At 44.8% G+C, this 23,041-nt stretch overlaps 1 protein-coding gene across 1 annotated transcript; it reads left to right on the forward strand.

The window, feature by feature from the left end:
* Nucleotides 1-19,851: 19,851 nt before the first annotated feature.
* LOC123158502 (F-box protein At5g49610) lies at nucleotides 19,852-21,861 on the forward strand. The gene is made up of 2 exons (XM_044576462.1): nucleotides 19,852-20,069; nucleotides 20,334-21,861. Exon 2 carries the CDS (start codon nucleotides 20,357-20,359, stop codon nucleotides 21,623-21,625), a length of 1,269 nt encoding a protein of 422 aa, XP_044432397.1. The 5' UTR covers nucleotides 19,852-20,069; nucleotides 20,334-20,356; the 3' UTR covers nucleotides 21,626-21,861.
* The last annotated feature ends 1,180 nt before the right edge of the window (nucleotides 21,862-23,041 follow it).

The raw sequence follows: 23,041 nt of genomic DNA on the forward strand, positions 1-23,041 counted from the left end.
CAAGGACAAAGCAACACTTGTGCAAGATCTGGAGGAAACATTTGCAAACCTGCGCAATATCAACCTCAAATTGAACCCTGACAAGTGTGTCTTCGGTGTCCCGTCCGGCAAGCTTCTCGGGTTCTTTGTGTCGTAGCGCAGGATTGAGGCAAACCCAGATAAGATCAAGGCCATCAAGCATATTGAGGCACCCAAACGGCTCAAGAACGTGCGTCGGCTCACTGGCTGCGTTGCCGCCATGAGCAGATTCATCTCCAGGTCCGCAGAGCGTGCCCTTCCCTTTTTCAAGATCTTGAAGAAGACGGGCCCAGTGGAGTGGACCCCAGAGGCCGAGGCGGCGCTGCAAGACTTGAAGAAGTACCTCTCCTCTACGCCGGTGCTGGTTGCGCCCAAACCACAAGAACCGTTGCTGCTATATCTAGCGGCAACGAATCAAGTGATTAGCACTGCACTAGTAGCGCAGAGAGAGATCGATGAAGAGGCAGTGACAGCGGCAGAGTCAATGGATGCCGGGCCAGAACCCTCCCCGGCAGGGCTTGGTCCCGGCAAGACTGAGTCCTTGGCAGAGGCTGACGCCAGTGCGACAGGGCCCGCACGACCGGGTGAAGTGGCGCAGAATAAGAAGATGGTGCAGCACCCGGTTTACTTCGTCAGCTCCCTCTTGCAGGGGGCTAGGTCGAGGTACTCAGGTGTGCAAAAATTGCTCTTCGGCCTCCTTATGGCCTCGAGGAAGCTGCGTCATTACTTCCAAGCGCACGAGATCACCGTAATCACCCGCCTCCCGTTGCAACGGATACTGCATAACCCAGATGCAACAGGGAGGATCGTGGAATGGGCCTTGGAGCTATCGAGTTTTGGTTTAAAGTTCGAAAGTACCTCGACGATTCAGAGCAGAGTCTTGGCGGAGTTTATTGCAGAATGGACCTCGACGCCTGACGAAGAGGTACAGGAGACCACTCTCCCCGGCAAGGAAATGAGCCGCAACTGGATCATGTACTTTCATGGGGCCTTTTCGCTACAAGGCGCCGGTGCTGGTGTGCTGCTTGTTGCACCCACCGGAGAGCACCTCAAGTATGTCATCCAAATGCACTTTCCCCGGGAGATGTCAACCAACAACACCGTCGAGTACGAGGGTTTGCTTGCCAGTCTCAGGATCATGGCGGACCTCGGAGTCAAAAAGCTCATTGTCAGGGGCGACTCGCAACTCGTCGTCAGGCAGATCAACAAATATTACCAAAGCCCATTGATGGAAGCTTACGTGGATGAAGTGAGGAAACTAGAGGAGCGCTTTGACGGTATACAAGCGGAGCACATCCCTCGGACGGAGAACGACATTGCCGACTACTTGTCAAAGCGCGCCGCCCTCAAGCTACCTGTGGAACCAGGTACTTTTGTACTTCAGCTAAGTCAACCATCCGTCGAACCATCAGCCGGGCAGAACAAGCGGAGGAAGCTAGGCCCCGGCAAGTACTTCCCCACCGAGCCCCTCGGGGCCGCTGGCGAAGATGCCGCAGTGGATGCCAGCCTTGCCGCGGGACAGCCGACTCCGGCGGGGCCTCAGGCCATGGCCGTATAGACATCCGCTCCCGTGGCAGAAGAGATGCCCTTGGTCCTTGTCATCCAGCCGCAGGCTCTGGCATGGGCGCAGCACACCGTCTGATTCCTCCAAAAAGGAGAGCTTCCTGAGGAGCAGGAAGAGGCAGAAAGAGTAGCCTGTCGGTCTGCTCTGTACCAATTCGTTGACAACATGTTGTACAGAAAAAGACCGAATGCGGTGAAATTGACCAGCTGGGCAGGCACTTGCGTGGCAACATGCAGCTTCCAGGCCAACTCAGCAAACACCTACGTGGTGGCATGTAGATCTTCATGACGGCTCCACCACCGCGCCACCTCAGCTGCTTGCCTGCCTACATGGCGTCGCATGCATCGCTGACCAGGGCGCGTGTCGGGACGAGGAGGAGCGGCGACGGACGGGACGGGCCTTGCCCCCGTCCCCGATAAAGTGAAGGGACACCTAAGCCGCGCATTAAATGCGCCTTATCCTGTAATACGAGCGATAAGCTCGCAGCACTGTAGGCCTTTCCACCTTCTGTGTGCCACTGTGGCAGCCCCTTTCGCCTATAAAAGGAGGCACATGGCGCACTGGAAAAGGATCCGGGTCTTTCAAACCACGCAGCACCCATAGCTAGTTCGGGAGCTCGAGAACACTCAATACATCCGCCAAGCAGGACTAGGGTTTTACGCATCCTCGCGGCCCGAATCTGGATAAACGATCTTTGTGCTGATTACTAACCCTGCTCTTCTCACAACCCCGCGCTTCGCAACCGTAGTAGGAATTCTTGTGATCCCATAGGTGTCGTTTCCCACCGACAATGTTCAAAGGATATTACAAATACCACTTAATGTCCATAGTATTGAGGATTTTGTTGCTTGGAACTATACTCGATCAGGGACCTTTTCAATTCGTTCAGCATATTATCGAGAGTTTGAGCATCAATACGGCCTTAGGCTCGTGAGAGCTGATGGATAGGGTAATGCACAGGTAAATCGAACAACAGCTCCGCCATTGATTTTTTACAACATCTTGATGAATATCAAGGCCTGGAGATAGCAACCATTATGGACTGTAACCAGCTTGTGGCGAATTTCGCAAAAGTCACATACACTCATTGTTATCCCGGAGCAAATGCAGTAGCTGATGGCTTACCAAAAAATTCCTATAGTACTAAATCATGTGGCTTTTGGGACACGTCGATCTCTGATTTTATTACTCATTTACTTGTAAATGATATGTCAATCGTTTGAGGAATAAAGTCTTATTGTTGTAAAAAATTGCTCGAGAAAATTCTCTCTGGGCTATTGAAAAAGCCCCGAGTCTAACAAAAATTAACAATTGCCATGAATTAAAGAACTGAGTATAAAACACTAAAAATACATAACCCCACCTAAAAAACTGAGTATAAAACTACCATGTGTACTACAATAAAAAATTCAAAAAATATCAAGAAATTCACGTGTATTAAAAGTATCAGAGGAAAATATATACAAATTGCCATGGATTAGCTGATAATTGCAATGTTATATTGTTAAAACTACAGAAAAATAAAATACTACAAAATATACCTACAAGGAAAGAAAAATGTCATGATAGAATACAACTAGAAATTTTCCATGGTGTGCACTAAAAAAGTGAACACAAGAACCTAGCAAAAATTCAAAAAAAAATCCATTTGGCATGACTTATGGAAACCAAAAATACCATACAATTGACATTCGTCTAAACAAAATAACCAATGTTACATACAAAAAGCATGTCATCGGATAGATGATAAAAATTGCCATGGTGTACATAATGACATTTGCCATGGACCTACAAAATAAACTACTACAATTATTTAATGAATAAAATAGCTAGATCCAAAAATTAAAAATTCTCATGCTACAGATAAAAGATAAGTGCCATGTTGTTACCTTCAGTAAAACTACTAAAAGAAAGTTGACATGATCTAAAATGATAAAAAAATAAAAGTATTGACCATGGCCCAACAAGTAAATTTGTAGAACTACCTTGGTATTATTTTTTTATGCAGAAATAAAAGTTCTTCTAGTTGGACGAAACTTCATGATGAATTTTTATGAATAAATAAAAATACTAGAGAAAAAAACTACCGGAGAAAGGGTCACCATGGGGGCACAAGCCAGAGGCGTGCCATGGAGGCTTGTGGGCCCCATAGGCCTCCGGTTGACCAAATTCCAAGCATATATATTTCGTCTTCCCGAGAAGAAACCAGAGAGAAAGTTTCATGAAGTTTTACGATACAAAGCCGGCCACCTCATGTTCTTTGTCGGGAGCCCTAATCTGGAGTCTGTTTGGGGCTCCGGAGAGAGGGATTCGCAGCCGTCATCATCATAAACCTTTCTTCATCAACAATTTCCTGATGCTCACCATCATTAATGAGTAATTCCTTTGTAGGCATATAGGAGGTAGATGGAGATGGAGATGGATGATATTTCTTATGAAATCGAGTTAATTTGCTAGGGCTTGACCCCTAATATCCATTATGTTCTGATGTTGGTGTTGCTATGACTTTGTTATGCTTAATGCTTGTCACCAGGGCCCGAGTGTCATGATTTCAGATCTGAACACTTATGATTTTCATAAATATATTTGAGATATTGATATTACCTACAAGTTGTATGCACCTATTATTGTTCTGAACCCTAGATCCCCAAGATTACCATGAATTGGCATATCGAAGGGGATGACTTTAACTTGAGGAGGTCATGTATTCACTATGTGTTAATGCTTTGTTCCGGTTCTCTATTAAACAGAGCGCCTTAATTACCCTTAGTTTCCATTTGGACCCCCTTGCCATGGGAGGGTAGGACAAAAGGTCCCATGCAATTTCTTGTCGCAAGCAAGTGTGACTATATGTGGAACACATGCCTACATATGATTGATGAACTAGAGCTATTGTGTGTCACTTTAGGTTGTGACTGTTACATATTGAATCTCATCTAAATATCCACAACTACTCCATGCCTATGCTTTAATATTATTGCCTTTGCTCAAGTTACTATTGCCGCACTGTTTGCTACAAATCTGTTGCTAATACTATTACTGCTACTATTACCGTTGCTATTGCTCCCACTACTATCATATTACTATGCTGCTAATAAATTGCTGCAAGGAAGTGATTCTTAGGTGTGGTTGAATTGACAACTCAACTACTAAGGCTTATAAATATTCTTTGACTCCCCTTGTGTGAAATCAATATTTTTCTGTGAAATACTAGCCTCGAAGACTGTTGCAATCCCCTACACTTCTGGGTCATCACGTACGCTGGAGTCATTGTTGAATGCACCGAATGTGGGTTTCTAGTGTTTCGTTAGATCAGAGCTGCTTGGTCCAGCCCATGCACTGGATGCCTCCTTGGCTAGTTGCTTGCACCTCGGCCGTAAAGGCCAAGGCGTGCTCATCCTTTCGTAGCAAGCGCTCCATGTTGCCATTCACTGTTATGATGCCTTATGGTCCGAGCATCTTTAGCTTAAAATAAGCATAGTGTGGGACGACGTGAAATGAGCGAAGGCGGTTTTCACTAAGAGTGTGTGATAGCGGCTCCTAAAGGGGACGATATTGACGGTTAACTCTTTGTTACAATAGTTGTCTGGTGTGCCAAAGACTACATCTAGGCTCACCCTTCCCGGACACTGTGCGTCAATGCCTTGTATGATACCCTCGAAAGTGTTGGGTCAATATGCATTTTATTAACAGTACCTGCATATACAAGGTTGAGGTTGTTGCTGCCGTCCATTAGGACTTCAGTCAGGTGAAAGCTATCAACTATAGGATTGAGGACCAAAGCCATCATGCCACCATGGTGGCTGCTGGTTGGATGGTCTTGTTGATCAAATATGATCGGAACTTCCGACCACGGGAGAGGGAGAAAGGCTCCCCCTCCGGCTTCATCATCCATTGCCTACCTAGATGGGTAGAGGTTATGGGGAGAGGTTCTCCCCTCAGCTCCTTGGCCACCATGGTTTCCGAAGGGGCGGGAGCCCCTTCGATTGAGTCTCTTCTCTCTATCTATCTATTTTTCGATCATGTTTTCTGGCCAAACACCATTTTTTCTATAGCCGGAGATCGGTAACTCTGACCGGGCTGAAATTTTGAAGATGTTTTTCTAGGAAAGTAGCTTTATTGGGGAGAAACAAGAGCTCCAACCAACTTAACGGCTGCCCACATGGGCCCATGGCGCGTCCTAGGGGTGGCCGTGCTCCTTGCCTGTGTGGGCCCTCGGGCATCGTTTTTGCGTTGATTCCTTTGCCCAAAAATCACATATATTTCAAAAAAATCACATTAATCTCTGAGGTGTTTTGACTTTCCTAGATATTGATCTTCTATGAAACAAAAAAAACACATGCAGAAAACAGGAACTGCCACAAGGCATTAGATTAATAAACCAGTCTAGAAAAATAATGTAAAAATAGACCAAAACCATATATAATTGATGTAAATATAACATGAATGCTTCAATAAATTATAGATGCGTTGAAGACGTATCAATTAGTTCTCTAATTGAGAGAAATATTTGTTGCTTGCTGCTTCACCCTTCTTTAGGGTGGAATCCCAACAACTCCTGCGGGAGTAAGTAGAGTGCTCCTGACAAGGCAGTGCTCCTGACAAGGCACATGACGGCGAACTGTCCCTCGGGTTACTCGCCCATGCACTGTCGCATGACCTAAATACTCTTGGCATATATATGCAAAAGCCGAGTGTTTTGGCGGACTGCATGGCACATATCCTTTTCTTTTTTACTTTAAATCAAAAAAGTTTCGACTATTGTAAGCCGAGCGATCGACTAAACACACTCACGTACATTGGATAATATCCCGCACTCACCGCCTACTCGGTCAGCAATTATATAATGCGCGTTGTGCGCCTCCCCCCTCCCGCGCTCCCTGACACGACTCCCCTCCCTCCACTGGAGCATGACCGCCTGCCCCTAAGAGCATCTCTAGTGGATCATCTATATGGACGTGTATAGCAAATATACACGATGCGAGCTGAAAAACTGCTCCCAGCGACTTGTGTAAAAGGGCGTGTAAACATCCACACCCAGGCCACGACGGTACGAGGCGTGGAAATAAACACAAGCAAGCCACACTCGTGAGCTCGCGAAAAGGAGACAGCTGCTTCGTCCCGCACCCGTCCGGAGGAAGGATCGGAGGAGCTCGCCCCCATGTCGCCGTCGCGTTACTTCTCCGGCCGCCGCCCAAGGTAACAATTTTTTCCTCTCCGGCCGAGCTCACGAGTGGGAGGGCGGGGACGGGGGGCCGCACGCCCTGCAGCTAGATCTGGCGGCGACGGGAGGTCGGCCGTGTGGGGAGGTTGTGCGAGCGGCGGAGTGCGGGAGGCTGTGCGGGCGACAGAGTGTGGGGCGCAGACGGCAGAGTGCGGGGTGCGGACGACGTGCGGGATGCGGGCGGCGGCGTGCAGGGTGCGGGCGGCGCTAGCTGCGGCCTGGGGAGAGGTAGGAGGTCGACGGGCTGGGGAGAGGCAGCAGATGCTTCTGAACGACGGGCAGGGGAGAGGCAGCAGATGTTCCCTGAAGCTGGTTTCTGAACGACAAAAGTGTTGTTATCTAAATGACATTAACAGGATCTGGTGTTGATATTTGGTATTTGTCTAGCAATTTGTTGCTTCGCCATGTCAATTTGATGTCAGATTGTGGTCTAAAATAGCTGTGCATTGGTTGCTTGCAGATGGATGGTGACCAAAGCTTCTTGGACACCATTGGTTTTGGTTACACACAAACACAACCAGATAGTCCAATTGGAGAGCAGGCAAGTCCATCAACTCAGCATCGTTCTGCAATAACAGAGAAAGGAAAATCCAACAAAGGCAAAAATTGGTCTTGTGATGAGGACAAGGTTCTCATAGCAGCATGGGCAAATACAAGTTTGGATATTATTGGGACAGATCAAAACTGAGATGCTTATTGGGATAGAATTTCAGAGTACTACAACACACACAAGGAATCATCATGGTCGGAGCGTAATGCTAATGCAATCAATTGCCGTTACACAACGATTAACAGAGAGACCTCTAAATTTTGTGGTTGCCTTCAGCAGATTTTAAATAGGCAAGAAAGTGGAAGGACTATAGAAGAAAAGGTATGCGCCTTTCTTGTAATTCTATATGTGATGTTCAATATTCTATTTGTGTTGTGCTTATTTTAACAACATATTTATATGTGCAGACAAATGATGCACACATTTTGTTCAAGGAAATGGATCTTAAAAAAAGAAGCCTTTCACACTGATGCATTGCTATGTAGAGTTTTCAAAGTATCCAAAGTGGCAGACAAGAGAAGTTGATAGTTCTCTTAAGAAACAAAAGAAGACCATTGATGCAAGTCCGGGCACAGCCACCAATGATCCGGCTGATGTATCCTCGGTACGTACTGATGCTACCTTGATACGCACTGATGCTCTTGAACATGAGAAAAGACTTGATGGTGTGAAGAAGGACAAGAGAGGTAAAGTTGGTGACAGTGCTTGCAAGCTGTCATTAGAAACTGTGTGGGCAGCAAAGCTAGAGAAGGATGAGATCAAAGAGGCGGAAAGAAATGCTCGCTACGCACAGCAATTGGAATTGCGAAAATAGGAGATTGCACTCAAAAAGAATGAGGATGCACGAAACGAGAGGGAGGATGCACGGAGACAGTTTGAATTAGATGAGAGGGTCATGCTCATTGACACTAGTGGTATGACTGATGTGCAAAAGCAGTTCTACCAAGCTAAGCAGAAGGAGATCCTTGCTCGCAGCCTAGGGTAATGTGAGCTATATGTTGTAGTTGTAAGAACTATTTACTACTTTCTGCTAGTCGAGGACATGGATTACATCACTCATTGCATAAATATTTTTATTGATAGATGCATTACAAAGACATGAATTACTCATTTCCAAACTTTTGCCACACATGGTCAATTAGATCAAGTTTAAGCTGATCATGTTTCATCGAAATTTCTAATCCGGTGAGTCATCTGAATAAAAAAGCTCAGTTCTTCCGCATGAGTACGAGAGACTGTGACTATTTCTCCCATTGCCTCAAAAGTGCAGCTTTGCCGACCAGTTTGTCGCTCCTCTTCAACTATCATATTGTGCATTATGACACAAGCTTTCATGACATCAGTGATTTCTTTATGTTTCCATCCTTTAGCAGGTCCACGAACAATGGCAAAATGGGATTGTAGAACTCCAAAGGCTCGTTCCACATCTTTCCTAGGCCCCTCTTGCTTCTTGGCAAAAAAATTATGCTTTCTGCTAGTTGGAGCTGGTATGCTCTTCACAAATGTTGCCCACCGTGGATAGATACCATCTGCAAGGTAATACCCCATTGTGTACTGATGGCCATTGATGCTATAATTCACTGGAGTAGTTTGGCCTTCGGCTAACTTTGTAAAAACAGGAGAACGTTGAAGAACATTTATATCATTCAGAGACCCTGGTAAACCAAAATAAGCATGCCAAATCCAAAGATCTTGTGAAGCAACTGCTTCCAAGATCATAGTGGGCTCGCTCACATGGCCTTTAAACATGCCATGCCATTTTTTGGGGCAATTTTTCCACCCCCAGTGCATGCAATCTATGCTCCCTAACATATGGGGAAATCCTCTTTCCTCCCCTATTGCAAGTAACCTAGCAATGTCTTCTTCATTTGGAGATCTCAGGTACTTTTCCCCAAAAACTTCACAAACTTTGATCACAAATTTCTTGCAAGACTCTAAATTAGTAGACTCAGTGGACCGGATGTACTCATCAACACCATCAGCTGCTATTCCATATGTTAGCATCCGCATTGCCGCAGTCATCTTTTGCAGAGGATGTAACCCAAGAGCTCCAGAAGCACTTCTTTTTTGCATAAAATAACCATCATAGTCATGCTCAAGTATACCATCAGCTATGCGGTTGAACAAAGTACGCGGCATCCTAAATCTGCGCATAAGAAGTAAATGAGACAGGGAAATGAAAAAAGGACCAAAGCAGAGAAGTGTACTAATTACGAACCTTCGTCGAAACAAATGTTCGGGAAAGCGAGGAACTTCTATGAAGTAGTCGTCCCACAGAAGAAGAAATCCGGCATCTCTTCCTCGATCGATTGACTGACGTCCATGCTTGGAACCGCCATGGCGTCGAGCGTTCTTCCTCTCTTCCTCCTCGCGCTCGGCGAATGCTGCAAGTATGAGTTCATCGTCGCCAGATGAAGATGACGAGGAACTCATGTCCCAAGTGGATGTGTTCATCGTGTTGCGTGAGAAAGGTAGAAGTGTGCTAGAAGAGAGGTGGTAGGGGTGGTTTATATAGATCGGAAATATGGCCGTTGAAAATATAGCCGTTGGAAATATAGCCGTTTGAAAATATAGCCGTTGGAATATACACGTCCTAATTTACACGTTCCACTAAAAAATTGGGAGGTGTATAATTTAGCAAGGTGTATATGGACGTGTATATGGAGATATACACGTCCAAATTTACACCATCCACTAGAGATGCTCTAAGCTCGCCACCGGTCACACCTCCACCACCAAACTCGACGCCGACGACCAAGAAAACCACATTGGCCGATGTGAGAACTCTTTCATTTATCTTTTTTTTCTATTAATTAAGGTTTTTTCATATTTGTATATACGTATGAAAAATTCATATAAGCACATGATGATATTCACAATGCATTCTAGTTACAGTAACCTTTTTAGATGCTAGTTACAGTAACTTTAGGGGCAACTCTAATCGGGCGACCAAACGGACATTAAAATTTGTCCACTTTTTATCCGTTTGGATCGGCAGTAGAGGTAACTTCCATCCATTGTCCATGCATTTCTGGGCAGTGCACCCAACATGCCGATCCATTTGGTCTGCCTCGACCTTTTTTGTCAATTCTTCTCATTTTGGACATTCTATACATTTTATGTCAATAAAACAAATAAATGAAACATTGCACATGATTAAAGAAATAATTCATATAGTTTACAACACAATACATAAAAATAACATGGTTTGCAACCAAATGAATTTAAAATTGTAGCAAATACATTGGAAGAAAAAGAGCAGATACATCTATTAGTTTCCCATATGGGACCATATATGCTCAACCCTATCATCTTGTAGTTGAATGTGAGTTGTAGGTCACGCATTTCATGATGAAATTGAATGAATTCTGCAAACATTGCCGCTCCACCCTGGGGCTCAATGTTTTCACCTTGGTAATCCGACCCTTGGTCCTATATGATGTCATCACGTTCTTCCTTTACGATTAAGTTAGTGCATGATCACAAAAGAAGTCATCACCTCCCACATAAGTCTGAGTGCTCCATGTTCTAACAGGGGGGCCGAACAATAGCTCATCAAGATTGGAGTACACCAAAAGCATGCTCCATCTCCTTCCTAGCACTCTCTTATTCTTGGTCAAACATAGTCCTCTTCTCTCCTTGGGGATCAAAGATTGTCTTCACAAATGTTAATCATGGAGGATAGAAAAGATCAGATAGGTAGTATCCCTTGTTGTATTGGTGACCATTGATCATAGTTGACTTCTAGGCCATTGCCTTCCAAAAGCCCGGGGAACATCGGAGAGCGCTAAAGCACATTGATGTCATTGTGAGAACTTGCCATGCCGAGAAAAAAGTGTCAATCTAGAGATCTTGTGATGCCACAGCTTCAAGTATGATCATGCAACCAACAACATGTCCCTTATATTGCCCCTACCAAGCAAATGGGCAGTTCTTCCACTCTCAATGCATACAATCTATGCTTTCAAGCATCCCCAAAAGCCTCTCAAAGCATTGATCGGTAACAACCGGGTTGTATCCTCGGTATTTGGTTCTCTCAAGTACTCCGGGTCAAACACTTTTACCGCATCTTTCTAAAACCTATAAAATGACACAACACACATGGACTCACTCATGCACACATACTCATCAACTAGATCACCAGGAACTTTGTACACATGCATCCGAACAGATGCAATGCATTTCTGAAGAGGTGAAGCCAACCCTTCTAGGGCATCATACTTCCAAGTGAAATAATCATCATAACCCATCACTCCCTGCCAAATACGGTTGAACAATGGTCTCCCCATCCGGAAGCGTCGTCGGGAAAAACTTGGCAAGGAATAGTGGTTTTGTCCGATAGAAATAATCGTTAAAGAGTAGGACATGACCAATTTCTCTATAGCAATTCAACACTAATGCATGGCCCAGTATCGATCCCCTGAACAATGGTCGTTGCCCTGCAGTGTGATCATTCACTAGAATTGTAGCAACCACAACATCATCATCATCGGAAGAATCGTCCGATGATGAACATACACAATTAGAGTCCCGCTTCGGTACAACCCCCCTCGCAATACGTATAAAGGGTAATATGGACTTTTCACAATCTGTATGTACTTATGTAGTAACGTATACGCCAAGCAGCTTAATTGGGCCGGCCCATTTGTGGTGTCATGCGATGAAAAATAGGAAAATAGGATGGCACAAGCTGGGAATCGAACCCATGACCACTTAAAACTTTAACAGCATCCACAACCACTCCAACAGCATGCCTTTGTTGAACGATCTAAAGCTAGACACAATAAGCAACGGATAGGCTAGGAATTTAAAAAAGATTTTAGGAACACTTTGTGAACTGGTGTTTTTTCCATAATTTATTTTTATTTATTTATTTTCCTTTTCCTGCTATGTTTCTTCTTTCTTTTTTTTAAAAAGGTCATGCCTTCAAAAAAAATTCAAAATTTCAAACGGTTCATTATATCCAAATTTTGTTCATAAACTAATAAATATTTGCATTTTCGAAAATTGTAAGGTAATTTTAAAAAATGTTTGTGTCTTTAAAAAATTGTTCAGAATGTCAAAATACAAATAATTTTATGAAAAGCAAAAATAATATTGTGAAAACAAACATTTTCTGAGAACACGGACAAAAACTTAAATTCCAAAACATTTTCAGAAACGAGACTAAATAAATGATATCAAAAAAGTGTTCTAAATTTTCCCGCACATTTTTTCAATTTGTGAACAATTTTGTTTGGAAATGAGAACATTTTTAAAATTCCGAACAAATTCCAATAGTCGCTCGACAGGAATTTTTTTTGTCAAGGCCTAAGATTTTTCTTTTTTGTTGGGCAAGGCCTAAGATTTTTATTTTTTTCTCTCATTTTTTTAATTTATTTTTACTCCTTTTTAAGCTTTATTATTTTTTAAACCCGATCAAAAAATTGAAATACAAAAATAACAGTTTTACGTAACTAATTTAAATTCTTTTTTAATTCCTTTTTTGTTTAAATATTTCTTAAATGCTTTAAAAAAGCATTTGTTGTTTTCAATTCTATCATTTAGTATTTATTAGTTATGTTAGAAACTTAAATTGAGAGTTTTAAGTATCTATATAAATTATGATTTTAAATACATTTTTCCTTCAAACTTGGCATGGATGACTACTCGGACACGCTACGTTGAAATAGAGTTTTTTTTGGAAATTCTTGAATGACCCCAACATTTGCGAATAGGTGGAGTGCCCATGGTAGGCATCCATGCCCCCAATATTTTTTCCATGGCCTTGTATGACCAATTCAAGGCACCAATCAAGTTGCTTGGGTTTTCGACAAGTTTTGCATTTTCTAAAGTTTTCTTGGTCAAAAAAGGTCGATAAATGGCTAGACGTGTCGCGACTTGCATATGGTGTCTGAAGTAGTTCAAACCTGTGATGGATGCCTACCATGGACATGTCCACCTGGTGGCAAAGGTTGTGGTAATTTCGAGGATGTCCACGAAAACACCATGTTCAACGAAGGGTGTTTAGGTTGGCTAGAACGGTCTATCCGAGAGCACGTTTGAAAGAACATGCGGTGCCCCCATGTTTGGTTTTGGTAATTGATGACAATCTCTATGGACTAATGGTTGTCTTGAGTTATTTGAAGGACTTGTTCATAGGCTTTTCAAGTCCATGTGTTGGTTTAAAGGAGTTTATGAGTTGACCAAGGTGCTTTTAAGGAATTATCCAAAGATTGGTCATGTGAGGGTTGAGCTTATTACAAGCATGTCTTGAAGAAGAAGATTGTGTGATCATTCATGTTTACCTTCAAGACATCATCCAAATGAAGAGAGTTGGAAAGATTCAAGGTTGATCAAGACTAAGTCAAAGAGTGAATCAAGTTGATCAACACACAAAGCGTAGAATATGTACCTAGAGGGATCAAGCGATCCCATGGTATGGTAAGCACTGTCAATTATGCTTTGTGTACTAACCCATGATCTTCGTGAGAGTTATTTGTGCGGTTAGGTTGTGGTGTGCAAGTTCAAGTGAAGCATCACGAAGAGATCAAATGCTTGAGGATTGCCGTCCATTGTGGTGACAATGGACTTGTGAAGATGTGCGGAAGAGAGGCTCACCCACAGTGGAGTATGGGGGAGCAATCAACTAGTCTTCATCGAGCCAACGCAATCAAGAAAGGTGGTCCAACTTGAGGGAGTCAAGATCATCATCATCTAGCTCAAGTGGACCATGTGCAAGGCAAAGGTTTGCCCTTGATAGGTTTTCTATTTTACCGTCTCATGGTAGTTGTGGAAGACCGGGTTATAGGATCGTTTGTCGTACTATCAAGGGGGGCTCTCGATGAGTTGCTTGATCGTATCATTCGTAGAGAGCTCAAACCATTGCTTCCTTGCATCATATTTATTGGTTCTTGTTTGGTTCTTCTCCTTGTGAGATTTGGAGCTTTTGATCATGTTCATGAAAAGCTCGAGTTCATCGAAAACGGAGTTCACATGCATCTTCTATGATGTTTTCGATGTTGGAGGGTATGTGGGTTCTTCTCTATTGGAGGTGTCACTCCTTTGATGCTACTCGTTGTCTTGTTTCAAACAAGCTTGAGTTTGCTCAATTCAGAGCTCATTTGCAGAAGTTATGGCAGTTCTGGTTTCCTTGGAGTATTCTTTGTTTTTGCGGTTGTGGCTTAAGGATGGCGCCAGCGGTAGTACCGCGGTCCACAGCGGTAGTACCGCTCCCAGAGCGGTAGTACCGCTTGTGGTCTTCGGCCGTAGTACCGCAGTGGTTCCGGGCTACTACCGCCTTGATTCTAGACCATTGTTTTTCGTGTCGGGTTTTACGGTACTAAGTGCGGTAGTAGTGGCGGTAGTATCGCTCCAAGCGGTAGTACCGCGCCTACTTCCACGGTAGTACCGCTCTAGGGCCAGGGCCCTGACCTCCTCGCCAGCACGGCAGTACCGCTAGGTGAGAGCGGTAGTACCGCCCTCAGCGGTAGTACCGCCCTGCCCAAGCGGTAGTACCGCTCTGTGCGTGGCTGTTCAGTGGGGTAACGGTTGGATTGGTTCCCCCACTATATAAAGGGGTCTTCTTCCCCAATGAACCTTATCCTTTGAGCTCGTGTTCTTCCCCCATTGTTGACCTTCTTCGAGCTTGCTAACTCTCAATCCCTCCATGGATTCTTACTAGTTTTTGAGGGAAAAGAGAGAGGAGATCTAGATCCACATTTCCACCAATCACTTTCTCCTCTATGTGAGGGGAACCCCTTGGATCTAGTTCTTGGAGTTCTTGGTGTTCTCCTTCTTGTTCTTCCTCTCATTTTCCTCCCTAGCATTAGTTGCTTCGGTGGGATTTGAGAGAGAAGGACTTGGGCACTCCGTGTGCCCTTGCCATTGCATTTGGTGCATCGGTTTGAGTTCTCCACAGTGATACGTGGAAGTTACAAGTTGAGAAGCTTATTACTCTTGGGTGCTTGGTACCCTTGAGCTTGTTCCTCTTGGGTGCTTGGGCGCCCTAGACGGTTGGTGGTGTTCGGAGCTCAATCATTGTGGTGTAAAGCTCTAGGCAAGCGTCGGGGTCTCCAATTAGGTTGTGGAGATCGCCCCGAGCAATTTGACGGGTACCGGTGACCGCCCCCAAGGGTTGCCAAAGTGTACGGGTTCGGTGACCGCCCCCAAGGGTCGCCATTTGTACGGGTTCGGTGACCGCCCTCAAGGGTCCCTTAGTGGAATCACGGCATCTTGCATTGTGCAAGGGCGTGAGGAGATTACGGTGGCCCTAGTGGCTTCTTGGGGAGCATTGTGCCTCCACACCGCTCCAAACGGAGATTAGCATCCGCAAGGGTGTGAACTTCGGGATACATCGTCGTCTCCGCGTGCCTCGGTTATCTCTTACCCGAGCCCCTTTACTTATGCACATTACTTTGCGATAGCCGTATTGTTCTTTGTCATATATCTTGCTATCACATAGTTGCTTATCTTGCTTAGCATAAGTTGTTGGTGCTCATAGGTGAGCCTAGTTGTTGTAGGTTTTGTGCTTGACAAATTAACCGCTAGGTTTATTCCGCATTTTTTCAAGCCTAAACCGTAATTATTTTAAAGCGCCTATTCACCCCCCCTCTAGGCGACATCCACGTTCTTTCAACGTTGTTTTTCGACATCCTTAAAATGGCCCTAATTATTTCATGGCCTCGTATGACCAATTGAAGGCACCATGACAAGTTGTTTTGATTTTTGATGTGTTTTGTATATTTCTAGAGTATTTTTTGTAAGAAAATGCAGAAAAAGGCAGGATGTGTCGCAATTTGCATACGGTGTCGGAAATTGTTCAAACTTGGCATGGATGCCTATGAGGGGCATGCCCACCTGGTGGCAAAAGTTGGGACTTGGGACCATTTCAAGGATGTATAAGAATAGACCATGTTGAACGAAGTGTGTTCTGGGACAGAAGGCTCCGTCTGAGAGCATGTCCTTCAAACCAGGCATGGATGCCAAAAATAGGCATGCCGACTTGCTTGCAAAAGTTGGGACCTGTCCTGAAATCTCCGAAGAAATACCATGTTCAATGGAGAGTGTTTGGATAGGCCAGAAGGGTATGCTTGGGCGCACCTCATTTCTTGACATCCCTTAAATGGCTCCATTTCTAATGGCATTGTATGACCAATTCAAGGCACCATGCCAATTTGTTTTTGTTTCGCCCAATTTTGCATTTTCTGAAGTTTTCTTGGTTAAGAAGACCGATAAATGACCGGATGTGTCACCACTTGCATATGGTGTCGAAAATCGTCCAAACCAGACATGTGCCTACCATGGGCAGGCCTACCTTCTTGCATAAGTGGGGTTCATTTTAAGGATGTCCAAAAATAGACTATGTCCAACGGAGGGTGTTTGGATAGGACAGAAGGGTTTGTTTGAAAGCTCTTTGTTTTTCGACATCCGTCAAATAACCCTAAACACTTACCAAGTTGTTTAGAATTTTGAAAAGTTTTGCATTTTCTCGAGTTTTCTCGGTGAAAATAGGCCGATAAATGGTCGGACGTGTCACAACATGTAAAGGGTGTCGGAAGTCCTTCAAACCTGGCATGGATGCCTCATATGTCCATGCCAGCCTCTTACAAGAAGCTGGGTTCATTTATCCATAGCCTAAAATATACCAGTTAGATGAGTTTATTTGTAACTCCTGTCATTATCACTCAACATAAACATTTTATTTTTTCCAAACAATTTTGTCAACTGTTTTGGTGTGTATGAAAATTGTACTAACTTGAGCACTTTTTTCCAAGATTGTTAACAAATTACGAAAAAATGATGAAAACTTCGAAAAAAAATGGCAAACCACATACTTTTTTAAAAACAATTATCATTTTTTTGAAATGCATACATTTCTTAAATTTGCAAATAAAAATTCAAGAAAACTGGAACATTTTATGAAATTTCAGATTTTATTAGAATTTAAACAATATTTGAAAACAAGAACATTTTATGTTATGCCAAACAATTTTTCGAATTTTTGAACAAGTTTCATAAAGAATAATAAAGTTCAAAAGTAGAAGACGAATTAATAAAAAGAGAAAAAAAATTGCAACGAAAAAATGCTTAGGCCCTTGAAATAAGAATTGTTTTCAGAAAATGTTACTCCCTCCGTTCCCAAGTATAGCGCGCTCATGTTTCCCCAGGTTCAACTTTGACCATAAATTTAACCAACGAGACCGACTGCGACGGGAGCAAAAATTATACCAGTGAATTCATATTCAAAATACGTTTTCTATTACATAATTTGCTCCCACCGCAGTCGGTCCCATTGGTTAAATTTATGGTCAAAGTTTAAACATGGAAACCGAGGACGCACTATATTTCGAAACGGAGGGAGTAGTATATTTGGAAAAATATTTGTAAATATGAAAAATTGTTTGTGTTTCCAAAGAATGCTCGCCAATTTGAAAAAGTGTTTGCGTTTTTCACAAAAATGTTTGGATATTTTAAATTGTTTATGTTTCCAAGAAAATGTTCACAAATGTGATGAATTATTCATCTTTTCTAAAAAATGTCTGCTATTTCAGAAAATGTATATAATTCTGAAAAAATGTTCTTAAAATTTCAAAAATATTCACAAAATCAAAGTATTTTTCAGAAAAATGGTTCGGAAATTTGAAAAAGAAACGTGTTTCCAAAAGAAGTCCAAATATTGAGAAACGTTTTGTATCTTAAAAAATATTCATGTTTTCGAAAAATATTCCAAAAGATGAAAAAACACATTAGGTTTTTTAGCTATAAAAAGCGCTTTCGATAGAATGTCCGGCACAGTTGTACAGTACCAATTTTGATATGCTACTGACCCTAAAAATAATAATTTGATATGCTACTGTATTTCTATTGAAAAGAACTCATACAGTACATCCGTTGTTGATAAATAACTGCACTACTAAGTATCACCAACACGCGATAGTTCTGGTGGCTATTAGCACTTTCACAACGCCTAGTAGGTACACTATTTTTTGGATTTCCGTTCTGTGCTACTGTACATTCTCACTAATGGGCCGGCCCAAGGTCGACTCAGAACGTGACAGATATTCGCGACGTATTTTCTAGAAAGACCATCCCACCCTTATTTATGAAGGGGTATGGACATATCTCGTCCATTGATGTGTTTAGGGTGTTGTACTGAAGAAGAAGTGACACAATTATTATAAAAAAAGAAACTCGTCCAAGCTATCCACCATGATCCTTTCGAGTGGCGTGAATACGTACCTCACTGGACAGTGGCGAGCATGGATAAGTCTCGGCCGGGCAAATGCCGGAACACCTTGTGGGCGGCGAGGGAGAAGAGGCCGGGGAAGTCAAGCTCGTACTGGAAGGGGTTGGACTGGCCAGTGCGCCACTAACGGGCGGGTCAGGGTTGGACGTAGCTAGCGTTCGAGGCGTGTCCGCGTGAACCTAAAACCAGATCAACTTTGAGTTGGAAATGGTCAAAACGAACATGAAAGCGTAAAAAATTGGAATGCGTCGGTCCATTGAAGTTGTCGTGTTAGAGCAACTCCAACAAGGCGATTGTCCGTTTTTTATTCGTTTGGGTCGCCCGTCCACACGTCTGTGTCCGCTTTTTCATTTGGATCTGCAACTGCGCCCAACGGTAGCCAGACCCATTTTCGACATGTCCGCCCTGACATTTCCTCGAACACGTAGCAAGCAGGGTAGGGGAGCTCGCAGCGCGCGCGGGGGAGGCCGGCGAGCGAGCTCGAACCCCACAGCGGGGGCGGCACGGCGAGCGCCACGAGCAGGCGCGCCCGGGTGTGGCTGGGCGCGGCGAGGCTGGGCGCTGCCGGGGTCGGGTGCGGCCTGGTGCAGGAGCGGCCCGACGCGGTGCGGATTGGCCTGTCGCGGCGAGGCCGGGCGCTGCCAGGGTCTGGCGCGTGACCAGGGGCGGCGCGGGGACGGGGGGTGGCGACCAGCGTCCGCGCGGATCTAGCGACAATGGGCTTTGGTGCGAGCTTGCCGAGCGGGGTGAGCGCGGCTAGCGCGGCGAGGCCAGGGTGCGAGCGCGGCGAGGCCAACGTGGCCATGGGCTTGAGTGGCGGCGGCGCTTGCGGAGTCTCGCCGGAGCAAAGGATTGGCGATGGCGTGGCTGCTACAGGGCGGCAGAGGCGAGGAGCGAAGAGAGAGAAAATAAAATAAGGAGGTGGGTGGATGGCATGTGGGCCAGACGAGGCGTGCAGCGGACATAGACGGACGAGGAGACAGAAAACACCCACTTTGTGTCCGCCTCGGACCTAAATCTGGCTTAAATTTGGCACGAAAATAGGTTCGCGCTCACATAAAATGAACACAAAATGAAAATTGGTCTCTGCGTTGGGCCGTCGTTTTTATCCGCGCTGATCCAAATAGACATGGACGGACGAAATGGGCGGCCGCATTGGAGTTGCTCTTAGCTCATTTCTGTCAAACCCAAAAAAGAATGTTCATTTCTTTCGAAATAAATAAAAGAAGATGTTACCCCTACTCTGCACCCCTACGAACCATGTCGTCGCATCGTCTCTGCAACCGAGCCAGCAAATGGAGCGGTGATAAATGACTTTTTTGACTTTCTTGATCCTTCTCACCTCACCTCACTTCCATCAAAGCAGCTGGCTTCCTGCTCTGCTCTTCCATCAAAGCTAGCTAGTTTGACCACCGTTCCCCTTACAACGATACCTCGCCGGGAGTTTCTCGCCGGAGCGAGCACCGTCTTCCTCCCGCGCGCAGAGGTGAGCACAACGGCCTTGCCCAGTTCCGCAGTGCGTTACCGTCAGTTCTTTTTATAATCTGTTTACCATTAGATCGCCGGAGCACTTCGTTCTTGCGCCGAATCCGTAGCTCAATCCATCTTTTTGTCTTGGTGAGCGGAAAGGTGGATCTGCTGCTTCTTTTTAGTTCACCGGAACCGTACCCGGCGGAGCACCGGCAGCCATAGCTCGTCGCGCGGCGCTGAATCTTGTGGGGTTTCTTACGCCTGCTGCTTCTTTTTTTAGGCGACCCAACGCGACGGAGCAGGATGCCGGACAGGACGGGCGCCGCCGTGCTTGACGACCTGCCCGACGACATCATCGTCGGCAAGATCCTCATCCTGCTTCCGCCCAAGGACATCGGGCGCTGCCGCATGGTCCGCACGTCCTGGCGCAGCGCCACCTCCACGCCGGAATTCATGGTCGAGCACCGCCGCCGGCAGCCGTCGCTCTCAATCATCGACGGGAAGGGGCAGCGAGCCAGTTTCGTCACCCTCCGTGACGCTGCTGCCGCCGGAGCCACCAGCCAGCAGCTCTGGCCCTTCCTCTCCCGGTGCCGTAAATCCTGCTGCAAGATTCGCCTCGATGCCTCCAGCGATGGCTTCCTCATCGTCTCGCGGGGAGACCGGTTCTACATCTGCAACCCGACCACCCGCAAGCACGCTCACCTGCCATTTCCTCGCCCTCCTCTGCCGCGCTCCTCCTGCATCAATGACATCTACATTCACGGCCTCTACCACCACAAATCAACCGGCAAATACAGGCTGCTCTTGTCCAACATTCACAAGAAAGAAGCCACATTGTACGTCCTCACCCTAGAAAGAGCCAACGAGTCGAGGAGCATCCAAATCGTCATGCCAACACTGCCTTCGCCTTCCCTGGAACAAACGTGTTGGTTACTCTATGCGCTATGCCGGTTCTCACCCGTCCACTACCGTGCCAATCTGCACTGGCTGTTGGATAATTCTAGACTTATTGATGACAGCAGCACTGGAAATATTATTGTGTTCGATACAGAAGCCGAGACATTCCGCTGGATGAGAAACCCTGCCTACAACAGCATCATGAACTGGTTGTTTGACATGGAGGGCACGCCTGCTTTTCTAGGCACGTCGGCTTATGTCCACAGCGCCGCCATGGCCACCGCCATGGATGTTTGGGTGATGCAGGACTACGAGGCTGAAACCTGGGCCTTCAAGTACCGGATCGACGTGTCAATGATAGAGGCGTCACGGCTACTTGATTCAGCTTCTCCCAAAGAGACAAGTAAAAGGAATCTACCACTTGATTCAACAGTGAGATTTTTCAGTGGGATGACTCCGCTTAATGAGCGTGAGCTGCTGGTCAGCTTTAATGATAAACATGTCTTGCGTTGCGACACTGACGGCAAGTTCTTAGGACTGGTGACCATTGGTCAGAGACAGTTTTGTATGGAGCTTACCGACCATCGCCTCCAAGAGAGCATTATGCCGATTCCCTCGGGTGAGATGCAAGGAGAAGACGAGGACTTTCCATTCTCCACAGAGCATGACTTCTGAAGATAGTTCAGGGTTTCTTTCAGGTTTGTTTTGCCCTTGAGCATCTACCTATCCTGTATGAGCCAGGCCTTCTATTCTTAGCTCTTCTCAACTATTAGTAACTACTACTAGAACATGTTATTTGGGATGGTCCCAGTAGCACCTATGCTATCATCAGTTGTCGCTTATTATGATGCCTTGAACACTGTTATAATGTGCTGAACAAGAGTATCTATCTATGCTATTATATATCTGTACTGTTTGTGCCCAACATTTACTTTCAGTTTGCATTGTTAAGAAGCATGAACCGCATTGTCATTAAAATAAGGGATTCAGACTTGGACTCTTGGTCATGCTCTTCTTTGAGAAAAACGCTCTTGTCAGACAAATGGCATTTTTAGCTTTTGAAATGGTTAGTCTGGATCTTTCCTTCCACAGCTCACAGGCTATGTTTGCTGATCAATATATTATACCACCTAGTGGTTCTGCTCTTTTGTTTTGAGACCATTCTTGCCAGGCATACTTGCATTGCATAGCTCTGTGTGTTTGTTACTTAATTGGCACCTATTTGTGTCTGGTTGTTAATTCAGTTTGGCCACCTAGCTGCTCCTGCTTTTTTTTGTTGAATTTTTTTGTCACGTGCGTGCATTGTGTATCTGTGTGTATTTGTTGCTTATTAGCACCCATTTGTTTTGCCTGGTTATTTACTTCAGTATGGTCATTGTTGAAATTTTGGGCAACCAATTTGGTCCCTTGGCTTCGGTCATCTCTCCTCTCTTTGTTACGTGCTGCTTTCATGTTCAGGATCTGGTGCTTTTTGGGTAGAAACACGTTATGTGCTCAGTGCTCTCTTGGATCGAATTCAGTGTGCTGGTTGTCCGGTTCATCTCTGTCTAGATAAAGATTTGTTGCTTACATGCTGATAATGTTAGCCAGTTTGAGATTGCATGGAAAATCCAGCCACTTCAGTGCTGTTTGTGTAATTTTTCCCGTGTGGACCAATCAAGCATACCAGTGAAATTCAGTACTTTCCCTCAAAAAGCGCTTCATCGTGGGTCGGCTTTGAGAATAAGATTGTGGTTCAAAATCAAACTTCTCTTGGGAAATACACTGCAGTGCATTCCCATTGCTTTTATCTGATATTATTTTCAATCACACTACCGGATTTAGTAAGCATTGAAATTTGTTGTGCATGGCTGCATCTTCTAAAAAAGAAAAAAAATAATGATATATTTCCGACATGAAAATGCTGGTATAAACTGACTACGCGTTTTTTCTATTTGCAATTTAGTTCTTGACAAAAATGATCGACCTCTCAAGGAAGGAATCATTTCTCTGTTGCCCTTCCACATGTTCTCGCGGCATCACCAAATTTGGGAAACAAATCAACTGGCATCCAGTACTTTCATGCTTGTCTGAATTTTAGCTTGTCGAGAG

Source organism: Triticum aestivum, chromosome 7B (assembly GCF_018294505.1).
Source record: "Triticum aestivum cultivar Chinese Spring chromosome 7B, IWGSC CS RefSeq v2.1, whole genome shotgun sequence".
Classification (NCBI taxonomy): domain Eukaryota; kingdom Viridiplantae; phylum Streptophyta; class Magnoliopsida; order Poales; family Poaceae; genus Triticum; species Triticum aestivum.

Coding starts and splice junctions, on each gene's coding strand:
- LOC123158502 (XM_044576462.1), top strand. CDS start 20,357: ATGCCGGACAGGACGGGCGCCGCCGTGCTTGACGACCTGCCCGACGAC.